Genomic DNA, 13964 nt, shown 5'->3' with positions numbered 1-13964 from the left:
GGCACTGCTAGATAAAAATGGTGTTGTCCAGCATGTTTAAAAAATCAGTAGTCTTTGATTAGAGCATCATTTGATCTTCTCCAGGAGTTTGGGAGAAATGTATCCCTCATTTTCAGTTGCATACAGAAGTAAAAGAATTCTTAATGTCCCCTGGGGAAGATGATCAGCACCAGTTAACTTCAGTTAACAAGTGGAAGAAGAAACAAGCGAACATTTTAATAACACATGTTCCTTGTTGCTCTTAATACCTATGCCATGAAAAAATATGATTTTATTTTATTCTTTTTCACTAATGCAAAAACAGCATCCTGAAAAGGGAATAATGCATGTTAGTGCTACCAAACTATTTTTCTGCTCTGGAGACTTAAAAAATGTGTTCACATAAATTAGCTTTGATAGTTTTGTACACTTGGAAAGGCAGGATAAGAAGCCGCATTTTTGGTAGTATAAGCAATTTCAAATTTCAGATACTTTCAAAACTTTTAAACGGCTGTCATTTTCTGGTTCTCTGTGGTTTGAAAGCACTTGGGCCACTGAATATCAAGGGGACTTATATTTTTAACTAACCCTTGCCCTACTGACATCTCTTTCATTGTGGCACTTATGGCTTGGGATCTTTTGCCTAAGCTCAGTTAGAGAAACAAATTGTGCAGGAAAATTATGGTGCATGCAGCAACCGTCTAGAAGAAATTTGTCATGTTTTTCCTCACTGCACTTCTGTCTAGCTGAAAGAAAGGTACACAAATACATGTTTCCTTAAAGACAGTAGAAGACAGTTTCCTTACTTGCAGTTTCCCATTTTCCAATCCGTTCTGAATCCATGGAGGTCTTTCATAATGCAGCTCTTTCTCTTTCTCATTGTAATTCTGTAGATCTTTGGTATCAAAGCTGGCTCATGAATTTCCTTCCCTTCCCATTCATTCCTGCCTTCATGTCATAGCTCTCCAACCTTGTAGTGGTAGAGACCTTCTGCAGTTTACTTTCTTTTCTGGACCGTTTCCATGAGGTGGCTCACAGCACAGCCCCCAGACTGTCTTGAAACAAATGGATGGATACTGAACAGCAGCACCCAGGCAGGAATGACCAGTGGGGCACAGATGGATATTCTTCAACCAGCTTCATCACCAAAGGAAATGCATCATGGAACACAGGCTGTGTTCTCAACTACACATTTCACTTTTTACTGTTCTTCCCCTGCTTTCTGATTTCTTCACCTCACATGTTACACACAGACATTCTTGGCTCCAAAGTTACAGGATGCCTTAGCTGCTGCATTTACACTCGGTTTCCAGAGAAACTCACGTCCCATATTTTGGGAATTGACTGGGATTATATGCAGTTCAACATCGTTACAAAGCCTTCCTTTGCCTCCAACTATTTGATGCCTAGTTATTGCTCCTCTCACCTTTTGTGAGGTTTGTGCCTATGACCAAATGCTTGCTTCATGTCAGGATTTAAAAATTCCAGTGTCATGGTCACTACTTTTGAGTATCTTTGTGTTTAAAACATGGTGGACTTGATTTTCAGAGAGGTTGAAATGAAGAGCAGAAGCAATGCTTGTTTAGCCCTTGTGAAAATTAAGCCTCATGTGCAATGCCTGGCATCTCTGAAGAAGCCTGATGAATTCGTCTTGAGGGATTGTGTTTTATGATGACGTTTGTGACTGCTGCCTGTCTCCATAGTTTCCCGTCCTTGTTATTCAGGGACTGAGGATGAACATAGAGAAGAGAGTAAAGGGAATTAAGCAGAACTGTAGACCTCATTTCTTTACAGGTAGTTGTAGGTGCTTGAAACAGGACGCATCACTGATACAGTCATGTTAATTTTATTAAGACCATATGAGAAGAAATGAAAACCAAAAGTAACATAGAATAATTAATATCTGTAGTATGATGCATATATGATGCATTACTGTGTCTTGCCTATCACATTGTCAGCTCCCCATTGTGAGCTCTCTGAATTGTCCATCAGCCATGTCTTGCGTCTCTAACAAAGAGTTGGGAACAGTGCAGCATGTCTGTGGAGGACTGGCAGCAGCCAAAGGGAGGATTCTCACAGCCTGCTTCTGCCTCTCCCACTGACCTTGCCTCACTCAGTCCCAACACTGCAATATCCAGTCCTGGTTAAATAGACTCTAATTTTTCCTTCCCTTCTTTTGTTCTTTTTCTTGTTGCTTGCTTCTGCTCCTCATCTTCCCCCTACTTTCTGGAATACTTATACTGATTTCTCACTTCAATTCACTTCTTTTTCTCCTTCCTGTATATCATTTCTTCATATTCTCTCTCTTTTCAGCTCTCCATGGAAGATACGACCTCCATCCTCCCCAAGCTGAAACGCAACTCCAATGCTTATGGGATTGGGGCTTTGGCTAAGTCATCTTTCTCTGGTGAGGTCCTCAAAATTTGGGTTTATCCTTGGCAGCTTCTCTCCGCAGGCCTTTGTGCCTCTTCCCATATCTCCCTGTTGCTCTCCCAGATGCTCCTTTCTGACTCTTGCCTTTCAAGGCCTTAGAGGAGTCTCCACCACCATGGTTCTAGATACAGAAATCTCTTAGCTGTTGCCCTTTCAAAGAAATTTATCTTACTCCTGTTGGGTTCTCACCATGCACCCCAGCTCAGACATCTTCAATTGCTTTCTCTCAGTCTTGGGTTTAACCCCATTTTCTATTTCTTAGTTTGTTCACTTCCAGGTTTCATCCTTCATGCCCAACTCTGTCCTAAATAGATTCTAGGCAAGGAAAGAAATGTTCTTTCATATTTGGGGTTTCCCTTTTTCCCCCTTCTGAGAGCCAGTCCAAGGAAAGATGGAGAAACTCTGCTGGAGAGTGATACAGTGAAAGGTGGGAGACACCCAACCCAAGGCCTGAACCCTGTCAGGAAAGGAGGGGAGAAGCTCCACTTCCAAGGGAGGTAAACAGCATGGCAGACAACCCTGGAGCTGTGTAATAGCCCCTCCTTGTTTTCTAATGTCTGGCCCCTTAGGGATATCTCGCAGCATGAAGGACCATGTCACAAAGCCAACGGCTATGGGCCAAGGTCGTGTGGCTCACATGATTGAATGGCAAGGCTGGGGCAAAGGTAACAGCCAGCAGCAGCAGCACACGCATGAGACAGCACGCAAAGACGCTGATGCCTACTCAGACCTGAGTGATGGTGAAAAGGAGGCCCGGTTCCTTGCAGGTAGTGCTAACTTTTTGGCATGTGGATTGGATTGGTTGGGATGTCCTAGAGCAGAATCCATGAGAGACTAAAGTGCAGGAACCTGAAGAACACACTCAGGAGAGCCTGTGGGTGGTTCAGATGGCCAAAGGAGATGAGAGATTGTGGCTGGAGTATTTCCAATGGAATGCAAAGTGGAGAGGGTGAGGGCCAACTGTGGGTGATGGGTGTTGCTGAGATAGGAGAAGAGTAGGACAGTGTGACCAAGAGATGAGGTTAAAGAGGGTGGTGGGAAGTGGAGACTTTCACACATCCCTGCTTCCCCTCCCTGTCTCCTTTGGCACAGGAGTGATGGAGCAATTTGCTATTTCTGAGGCAACTCTCATGGCCTGGTCCTCCATGGATGGTGAGGATGTGAGTGTAAACTCAAATCAAGAGAACCCAGCAGGCAATTACTCTGAGAACTATCAGGAGCTAATGGAGAGCCAAGGTGAGCTCCAGTGCCTCTCGCTAAACTTGAAACACCCCTTTCCTGCTCTTGTCATGTTGTTCTCTTTCCCTCTACCCTGTTTTATTCTGTAGCCTCAATTTTTGGGATTGGGATCTAGCAGAGGCATCACCTATTTGTGGAGCTGTCCAAGGAATCTAATCTTAACAGGGAGGCTCCAAAGCCCAGTTCCTTTGCCTTTTTTGGGCACACCTGTGGAAAGCTACCAACTCTTGCAGTCAATTGTGGGTATAACCAGGTTCATCTGCCTACTGCCTAGAGCTGCCTTTTCTCTTCACCGTCTTCCCCTCGAAAGGATTTATCTAGCCTGTACAGTACAGTGCCATGCACAGGCACACAAGCTATCTGAATGAGCCAGCTTGGCCTAGAGAGAGTGTCTAACTGCGTGTTGTTTCCCTCCTTTACTTGCAGAGCATATGGCCCAGACGCAGTATGACAGCTGGCCTCATTCCTACGTCTCGCAGGGCATGTATTGCTTAGGTTCATCCGATGCCTGGGAGACCAGTGACCAGTCCCTCATCGCTTCCCCAGCAACTGGCTCCTACTTAGGCCAGAATTTTGATGAGTCCCAGACAAACCTTCAGGAAAGCATTTTGATTCAGAGCAGCCTTCTCCAGCAGCAACAGCTGCAGCAACAGTGGCAGGAGCAGAACTTCATCCAGAGCACAGGGCTGGTCCATGTGTGGCCCCTGCAGACTGCTCAGGGTGGGGGTGGGGCTGAGTCCAGCACATACGTGGAGGACCACATTGAGGATGAAGGGAACCCACGGCTGGAGAAGGCTCCTCTCTTAAACAAGAAGCCCTCTCCAGAGGATGATGATGCAGTGTGCCGGGACCTGGAATCACTGTCTCCTCGAGAGGAGATGGAACATGCTGCACTGAGCCGCAAAGTCTCAGATGTCACCTCCTCTGGGGTGCAGTCCTTTGATGAGGAAGAGGGAGAAACAAACAACTGATGCTTTCTGTGAAGTTCTCATCACTGCTGAACAAGGAGAGGGGTGGCAAGGAATGAAATGACAGGGATTCTTCTCTCCAGCTCCCCATACTTCCGAGCAGACACACCTTCCATTCGTGACATTTAATTATTTTTTTAAACAAGAGGAAAATCTCAAAGTGATTGACACATGAAGACCTCTTCTTGCCCTCCACCATGGACACATATTTTTGATTTTCTTTGCTCTGGGCAACACATGTGAGGTGCTTGGAGAGATCTGGATTGGTAAATCATTTCTAAATCTTTTTAATACGAAGTCTTGGCTGTGGATACAAACTCTTCTGGTACTGGGGATGTGGCTGATGAGACAGGCTTGGTATAGGGAGTGGCTATGCGGCTAGAATCCATCTTGGCAGAATGGATGTTGCTCTGTGGACATGGTCGTGATAGAATATATGAATATAAACTGGTTTAAAATGAAGATATGGCTTTACAAATATAGATTGCACTAGTATTGTGATTGTGGCTTATACTGAGGATGAGGCTGTATTCAATACTGACTGTACTGAGATGAAAGATGCGCTGTGTAACCAGATCCTCAATAGCACCTTGATATGAAATTGTAGGCTCAATGGATACAAACTGCACTCTGTGGGCATGGGCTGTGCTACAGTACAGATAGTGCGTCTCTGTGGGCATGGCTCACATGGCTCTACTGTGGCATGGAAGAATGGATGCAGATACGAATCTAACCCTGCTCTCAGATATTCATGCTTTGGTCTCTTTCTAATCTTTCATTTATTTGTTTCTCTCTGACATTTCTACCTTCCCAGGAGCTGGCGAGAGTGGTGCGTCCTTTTGGCATTGGGCACTGGATGCCAGCGGAAAGGACATTTTCAGCTACAGAGACAGTCATAAAAAGCTGACTCTTGCAGGGGGCTTGAGAACATGTCCATCTTGGTGCTGCTGCTGTATCCTTCCGTCTTTTCCCTTGCCAGCAGTATGGGGAGACCCAGAGAGTAGGCAGCAGATCCAGGAACAGTGTGTACAGCTATGAGATCACAGATATCCAGTTTACATTGGAGTTTTCAGTTTTTGCCTTTTTTTTTTTTTTACCTTTTTATATTGCTGGGTAAGTGTTCCTAACAAAGCCGTTAATAGTGGGAAAGGCCTGTACCCCAGTCATCACTTAACAGAAATACTGCACCTTTCCCATTTCTGCCACTCCTTCTGCAGTGCCAAATGTAGCTGGAGGAAAAGGGGTGAGAGGAAGTTTTCTCCTCCTATTTATTTCCTCTTCCTGCCTATATTTTCTTCTTTTGTTTTCCTACCCCCAAGCAATGTAAATAATGCTCAGTACTTGGTCTGTTTCTTTTTCCCTCCCATCTGTTTTTTAGGTGTGGAGAAAGCTGATATCAGGAGTTTCCCTATTTGTACGGGTTCTATTTTTTTTTTTGTTAAAAAAATATGGTTCATTGACTAGGGGGAATTTGGTCTCTTGCAATTCCTCGCCATGTTTCTACAGACCTCCTTTTGGTGGGGAGGAGTTTTGAAAGGAAATTGAACAAACTGTCTGCTCTCAAGCTCTCACCAGAAAATAAACGGGAGCAAAAGCAAAAGAAAAAAATTGTACGAGGCTATCATTTTGCTAGAGGACTGAACAGAACCAGCAGAGATTACCCAAATGCTGAGTTTTAATTGCAATACCTCTTGCAGGGAAGCATCAGCAAAGCATGGGTTTAGATCAGATGTTAGATCTGATGAGCTAGAGAAAGGAATTTGCCTGGGCGCTGCCATACTGTCCCAGGGGCAACTCTTTCTCAGTTACTCTGACTCATATCTATTCTGTTTATTTCATGATACATTTGTCTCTTCTTTGCCTCCTTCAGGCTTGGTGTATTTTTTGGATGACAGGAGAGTGATACATGCTTCTTTCCTGATTCAGGTTTAGACCCAGCATATTTGCAGGGAAGAATGTCTGAGGAGAATAAAATGTGACTGAAGTAATATCATCAGGTGTCAGAGTTCAGACAGCTCCTGGCAGGCAAAGCAGATGATGAATTATGGAAGGTATGAATGGGACTCTCAGGTAGAACTTTACCCCACTCAGCTTTTTCCCATTTACACAGGCAGCTGCATGAAGAGGGTCTCCTCTATGAATGCCCAAGTCTTTCCAGCCAAGTCCTCTTCAAGCGGATCTGTCTTCCCTCTCCGTTGCACCCCTGAAGGAAAGACTTTTGGGATATTTAAGTAAGACTGGTAATATGGTGTAGGTAAGAGAAAAGTTTTTGTGACCACCTTTTTTTACCCATTTGCTTGGGCTTGCTTACATCTCTCTAAGGAGGTAGCTCTTCTCCTGAATGATGACCTTTCAATATCTCTTTAAAGATGTTTACACATTCAGGTGCTAACCTCCCCTGGGCAGGAGGGCTTGATAAAGATGATCTCTTACAGTTCTTGCAGGGCCAGTGCTAGCTCATTGTCCTGAACTGGTTTGGGTCTAGCCATGGAACAGGGCCTAGGAAATCACACTAGCCAGAACAGGGAGATGGGGTAAGTGCCAAGAGCACCTCAGCAGATGACTAATGAGTAAGTGTTAACCTTTTCTTATTTCTTTTTTAAAAAAGCCTTCAGGGAAACAAAAATAGTCAGTTAGGTTCCTTGGTGGGAGAAGATTTGGGTGGCTTGTTGCTTTTTTCTCCAAACCATTTTGTTCCCACGTGCCTCTCCAGGACCAATCTGGATGTTTACAGTACCTTTCAGAGTAGCTTTGAATGATCCCTCCATGTTGTTTACAGGATTGGGACAAGTGGGTCAACTTGTCCACGTTAAAAGAAAAAGAAGTCCTGGACATGTGATACATTTACTAAGATGTCTAATCGATGTCTAAAAGATGTACATTATCTCTGTGCAAGGCAGTGACAGGGAATTATTTACATGGGAAAAAGTGTGAAAAGAATTGACCTTATAGAAAATTCTATGGGGTTCATTAGGAAAAGAAAACCTATCTGTAGAGTTTTCTAACCTCTGTGGAATGGGATAGAGAATTATACGCTGCTGTGTAATTCCATAACTTGATCTGTAGAAACCTGTAGATAGACTCTCATTCTCTGTGAATTCTGACTGGTTTGAAGACTCTTCTCTATATTATCTTTCAAGCTTACTAAATTCTATACAACTTTTTCATAAAGGTCTTGACTTTCTGTGAATAATAAAATTTCAGCCTTTTTCTGAAAAAAAGAAAAAGGCTATTTTCCATGGCTATTTACAATTAGGCTATTTAAAAGGCTATTTACAATTCAAAAGAGAAATGTACGTGCCTCTACAGTTGCCAGGAGCTTGACTGGAGAGAGCAGGTCTGCCCATCAACACTTGCAACCTGACTGAGCATCCTGAGCTGAACTGGGAAGGCCGTTTGAATCTCTTTGAAAATGGAAAATCGTTTGTGTAACATGGCCATTTCTTATGTAACAGGCCTGCTGCTTGTGTGTATCCAATATCAAAGAGAGGGACCTGGAACCTACTGTACATTTCCCAGAAAGGCCATTATTATGTAGCTACACCTGTTCAAGCATATGGACGGCACAGGTGCTCTGTGAGCAAAATTTGGCCTGCAGTTCCTTTATCCTGGTGAGGAAGGATGAGTCCAGCCAAATACTCAGAGCCCAAATTGCATTTGTGAGGCTGAAAATAAGAAGGAAAGGTAAGCTTAGTATCCCTGTTCTACAGTTACTAAGAAACCGAGCCCTGTTGTTCATTTACACAAACCCTTTGTAGAGCAGAGCTGCACTACATAAAAATTTGGGGTTTTCTTGAAGCAGCAGAGGTAGAAGATTCCCATCTTGTCCCCACCCCCCACAGCCTTTGTCTTCAACAGGAACTTGTTGAAGTTAATGTGCTGAACAAGTGAAAGCTTAAACGCAAGTGGCCCTAATTGAAAAAGATCTCAGATTCCACTGCAAGAAAATTCTCTCTTGGTCCTTTTCCCATGATTACTCATATCTGATCAGTTACACTATTTCATAAGTTTTTGTTTTATATAAATCTTAAGCTTTCTTTACAAGCCTTGTGAGTTCTCTTCAACTCCATTATCTCAGGCTCTGGGATGGAGAAGTCAATCTGCTTCTTTCAGTTTCTGTGCCTTTAAATCATCTTCTTCTGGGAAGCTGCTGACAAATCACCCACTTGCTTTTCCCCCTTAAAAACTTCAACATCAACTTTAATGATAGGCTTGCACAGAGAACAGAGTTTAACCATACCTCTCAGCTGATCAAATGGTGCGCTGCTGTGAAGGAGGCAGCCCTCTGCCCTGACTGTGCTCACCTCCCACAATCCTTGTGCAGGTGCTGATGCACAGCTGACCCTACAGCAAGGCAGTGCACTTTTACCCTACTATAAAAGTGAAGAGAGAACAGCTGTGAGCAGAGGGAAAGAGAGCACTATTCACAGCAGCTGGCCTTTATATCAGGTTAGGGAAACTGTGAAAGTGCATACGTCCTCCCTTCTGTCACCACCAGCCGTATAATTCTACTGCCTAAGAAGCACCAGTGCTAACACTCATTTGGCTGCTTGGGAACTGACCCCGTTGAAAACTAACGCAGTCCTCTATCAAAATAAGGGTTTCCGCGGGATCAGTTCTTTGTATTGTTTCACTTGGTGAGGCAAGCATCACTGAAGTCTGGTGAAATGTGCGGATGGCCATGTTGAAGAATATTTCTTTAGTTGCAGATGCAACTTAAATTGGCTTAAGCTGATTGTGAAATATCTGTCTGAGAAGAATAAACCTAGCTGGGATACCAGGGAGGTTATATTCCCCCCTTCCTTCCCTAGTGTTTTCCTTAGAATTTCTAGTATGCTCTTATCTGATTTGGGTTTTGTTGTTATTTAATGCCCTGTTATTTCCCTCACTATTCCTTCCCCTTCCACAGGCTCCTTTGAGATAATCCCTTCCAATCGGGCAGGAGGAGATGAGCAACTTGATGTACACGTGGAATTAATAAAATTAACATGCACAAATCTCGTATGCACTCAGTGATTACACTCCACGGCAGCTAAGGATACTGATAATTCTTCTCCTGTAATCGCAAGAGGCAGAGCCTTGTGCAGGAGTGAAGCACAGCTGTTGGAGGTCAGGTTTATTCCTATCTTTAAGCCAGTTCCAATGTAGTGTGAGATCCAGAATGGCACTTCACACCTAGGCAGAGTCTGTGCATGATGTACTGTGTACAACAACAACAACTAAAAAATATTAGTTGTAGCCCCAGAGGAGAGAAGTGGGGAGAAGGAACTATTCTCTTCATTTGACAGAGGTATGAGGTATGGTGGTGAGGCAAGGTGGTGTGCAACAGTACAGGCTTGTGGACAACTATATGTGCTCTGTGCAATAGCAAGGAGAAGTCTAGCCAGAGAGGGAAAGACATTGAGAGAAAGGCTTGGGAAAAAGATCAAGAAAAGCTTGAAGTCTTATGTTTACACAACACAGGTAGGAAGCTTCATGGCAGACTCCAGGCAGAATGGGCTCAGGTATAGAATTGCTACACAAGCTGTAGCTGTGGGATTGGTGCAGCTTATGGTACTCCTTAGTCCAAGTCACACTTCTTTCTGTAAGACAGAGTGACAGGAAAGAGACCTTCCTGAACTTGGGCACCAGCTGGCTTCTTTTCCATCATCTTCAAAAAACAATTCACAATATGCTTAATTCTTTAGGGGAATCATATAAGAAATACACCAAATGAGAACTTATTCATTATCCAAATGAAGTTAATGTGAGTTCTGTTCTCATTGGAAACCCAAAATATCTAAAGTTAGCTCAGTTTGCCTTAACTGTTGTATTGGTAATTGCCTAGAAAGAGAAACAAACTAAAATAAATCCACCTCTAAATGTTGTGGAGAGCAGAGCAACATTGGCATAGTCCAAGCTCTTCCTTCTAATTTCTCCCAGATGGAATTTCCCACATTCCTTGTTCAGACAACTCTAAACGATCTGGCATTTCTCTTAAACTAACTGTTTGACTTATTCCAAAAGAAAGGAAAGAAAAAAATTCATTCGAATACAGAGATTATCAGCAGCTGGTGCCCTTGCATCTATAATATAAATAACAGTTTCATCTTTGATTCCCCTCCCCTGTAGCAATCTGACAGGGAAAGATATCTATGCCATGGCTCAGGGAAAGGAACAATAAACAGGGAAAATGTGAGTAAAGTAGTGCCTATTAGAACTAAACGTATGTGTAGCACAGCCTACAGTCATTAAAGCACAGTCTCAAATATGAATGCAAGCTATAAAGTCAACGTCAGGTGCCTCTCTTGTATTATAGGCTTTTCCCAGGCTAAGTAGTAGTGAACCTGCACAGGAGCAGAAGAGAACAGCTGGACATTGGTGCCAGTCTCTTTGTCTTAGAATGCATCATGGAGCCTGGGCAAGACTGTTGGGGACACTATGGTCTCTCAGCAGCATAGCCAGCTTCATTAATTGACTGGGTTAGGGATGAAGACAAATCATTATTATGTTAACAAATGGACATTGAAGACCTGCACTTAGAACATTAGGGTCTGTTTGCATTTTTGCACTGACATTTTTCTCCAGCATAGGCAGAACAAAGTGTTATCTTTTCCTTGGAAATCAAGAGCAGCTCTATGATTGTCAGTGTTGGTCTGCACAAAAGAAAATATGTGATATATTTTTCCAGTGCAGATACACATTGTTGGAAGAGGAAATATTTAGTCAGGTCAGGACTCTCTGATAAAGAGTATGTTTACCAAAACTGTAGAGACTTGTTCAAGAATGTTCTCAGTGCACATATCATAGAATCATAGAATGGTTTGGGTTGGAATGGACCTTAAATATCATCTAGTTCCAACCCCCCTGCCATGGGCAGGATTTACCTGCTGACGAGTAGTAGCTGCTGACTTCTAGGAAGAGAGGGGTTACAGTGTTCTGTGGAAAGAATGCTACTGAGGATCTTCCTCATCTCCTTTGACTGGGGACGTTTTAAATGCCCTCTGAAACCTAGTCTTGTTTTTGCTTTCCCATAAGGGATAAAATGTCCATGCTGGCAAGACAAAAACATCTAAAAAGGCTTTTCTCCATTACGGAGACAAGGCCATGCACCAAGATTTACTTCTAATAAGATAAAGGCATCTAGTCCAAATTCATTGGCCTTCTGGATTAATTTTCATTGGACATGGAAATCTAGTCATGAGTTGGATGTCAAAAGGTTAAGAACCCTCTTCCAGAGCTCTGCCAAGCTCCCGTGAGGCAAGTACAGGTGGACTTCCCTTCTTTTCAGATACTGCATGTGTGAGCAATGTAGCAAGCCAACAACTGTTTTGCAGGTATATATTCTTGTTTGGCTTCAATTTTTCTTCTCTGATTTGTGGATGTTGTGCATGATTGGAAGTCTCTGGGAATCCCTATACAGGGAATACCTATTTTTTACACTATCAAATTAGGACTCAAAAGTAATTTTACAGGGAACAGGATTTCTCTTGTTTCAGCTCTTTTCAGATGTGGGAGGGTATAGACTGAAGATTTGGGAGGTACAAGGGTGGTGGATGGGAGTCTCAGGGGTGGCATGCGGAATGGATTCCTGAAGCATGTTTAAAAGTAACTAAAGGCTTGGGTCTTCAAATATTGTATTGTCAGTATCTGAAACTGCTTTAGCATAAGCATATGGGACAACAGAGGTTGCTGCAAAGCAGTTTTAAAGAGCTTCCCCCAAGCCTGTACACATTTTCTGTAGGGGGAGGCTGCATGGTGATTATATGTATTCTTTCAAGCTAGTGTTTACAGAGGTGCATTGATGTTTGGGGGGAAAGTACTGAATGGAAGTAAAACAAAAAGGGGAAGGGACCCACTATTGAAAGCTTTCATCCTTACCTTGTCCCACACTAGCCCTTAATAACTAAAATGAGTCTGATTTGCCTTTGGTCTTCCAGCTCCAAAACATGTTTGCCTGAAAATTTTTGTTGGATATACTTCGCATGTTTTGATAATGTGACTTATGAGATAACACTTCTATAAAGGTATATATAAACACATACATGTACAACCACATACATACATGTACACACACTACATACAGTCTTAGGAAACTATGTGGCACTATACACCTCCATGCCTGTATGTGGCAGCAACCACAGTAAAGGAGGGGAGGTAGCTCAAAATAGCATGTACAGTCCTTTATGGAGTTGTTATTAAACAGAATGTGGTCTTGCCATCCTGGCTGGTTGAAGTGTTTTATTTCTGTGGGACTGGTTCCAGGGGAGTTGCGTCTGAGGAAGGAGGATCCTAGGAAGAGGGGGTGGGTCTTAATGAGATAGTCTGATGGAGGACATTGAAAAGGATCCATGGTGGCTTGGAGAAGCATCCCAGAGTAGGAAATATGTGATACACTATTTCTCGTTAAGAAGATAAGAACATCATATGTTCAGCTATACAGGGCTAAAATCTTGTGTGTGCCTGTGGCTACCATGACACAAATCCCAGGCCATTGTGGCAGATTTGATGATAGACAGCATCACATCGACAGGACCCTCTAGTTTAGTGTAGAGAGTTTTCCTGTTCCACTGAAACAGCATTTTCTGGATGATATATGTAAGTCTTGTCCCGATATTGGTGACATGCAGACACATCTGGTATGGAGTTGGACAGAAGTTTCACACCACCAGATTAGGACACAAAGAGGAGTCTGATGCTAGGGTTGTAAAAGGCACTGACACTGGGTAGCAAGACTCTGGTGTCACATTTCAGTTTTAAATCAGGCGCTTCTCAGCCTGCTGTCCACATAGCAGGTTGGGGAATTGGTTGACCCAGAGTGAAAGGAGCATCTCTGCACTTCCAACATTGTTGTATCATCTGCTTCTGATTTAGGACATTAGGCCAGCTCCAGTAGCGCTTTGTTTACCATATGAGAATTTTAAGTTCTAGACATAAAAGATACCGATTTCCTTGTGAAGATACTTCCTTGGACTTTTCCACTGGTTTTTACAGGGGCTAAGCAGTGTCACTTGTCCTGCTTAAGGCATAGTATATTTCACAATCAGGGCTATTTAGCTGGTCTTTGCTTTCTGTGTTCTATTTGAAGTTAATCTGTTTCCTTCCAGTTTACCTGCCTTTGCTTCTGAATAGATTCCCACCCACCCCTTGGTATGTATGTCTGCATAATTATGTTCATATAATTAATTGTGACTTACAGAAGACACACATATTTAACTCCTTTAGGTTTTTAGGGTTTTTTGTCAATCCTGTAAGTCCTCTAGTACTCCCTCCTGTTGTTTTTTTTCCAAATGGCCTCTAAATTGTCACTATTTTTTTGAAATGTAGTGTGTCAGATGAAATCAATTATTCCAGATATGTTTAAGG

General features: G+C 43.0%; 1 protein-coding gene across 1 annotated transcript in view; it reads left to right on the top strand.

Annotated features, from left to right (window-relative positions):
- FAM131B (family with sequence similarity 131 member B) overlaps positions 1 to 5948 on the top strand; it is a 31933-nt gene extending 25985 nt beyond the window's left edge. The window contains exons 4-7 of the mRNA XM_072850953.1: positions 2293 to 2386; positions 2982 to 3179; positions 3505 to 3648; positions 4078 to 5948. Of these exons, the coding sequence (XP_072707054.1) occupies positions 2293 to 2386; positions 2982 to 3179; positions 3505 to 3648; positions 4078 to 4622 (981 nt within the window). The 3' untranslated portion in view covers positions 4623 to 5948. The remainder of the gene's footprint in view (positions 1 to 2292; positions 2387 to 2981; positions 3180 to 3504; positions 3649 to 4077) is intronic.
- Positions 5949 to 13964: the final 8016 nt, after the last annotated feature.

Source organism: Ciconia boyciana, chromosome 1 (genome assembly GCF_034638445.1).
Source record: "Ciconia boyciana chromosome 1, ASM3463844v1, whole genome shotgun sequence".
Lineage (NCBI taxonomy): Eukaryota > Metazoa > Chordata > Aves > Ciconiiformes > Ciconiidae > Ciconia > Ciconia boyciana.
The sequence above is the reverse complement of the archived record's forward strand: the minus strand, read 5'-3'. Positions and strand labels throughout refer to the sequence as shown.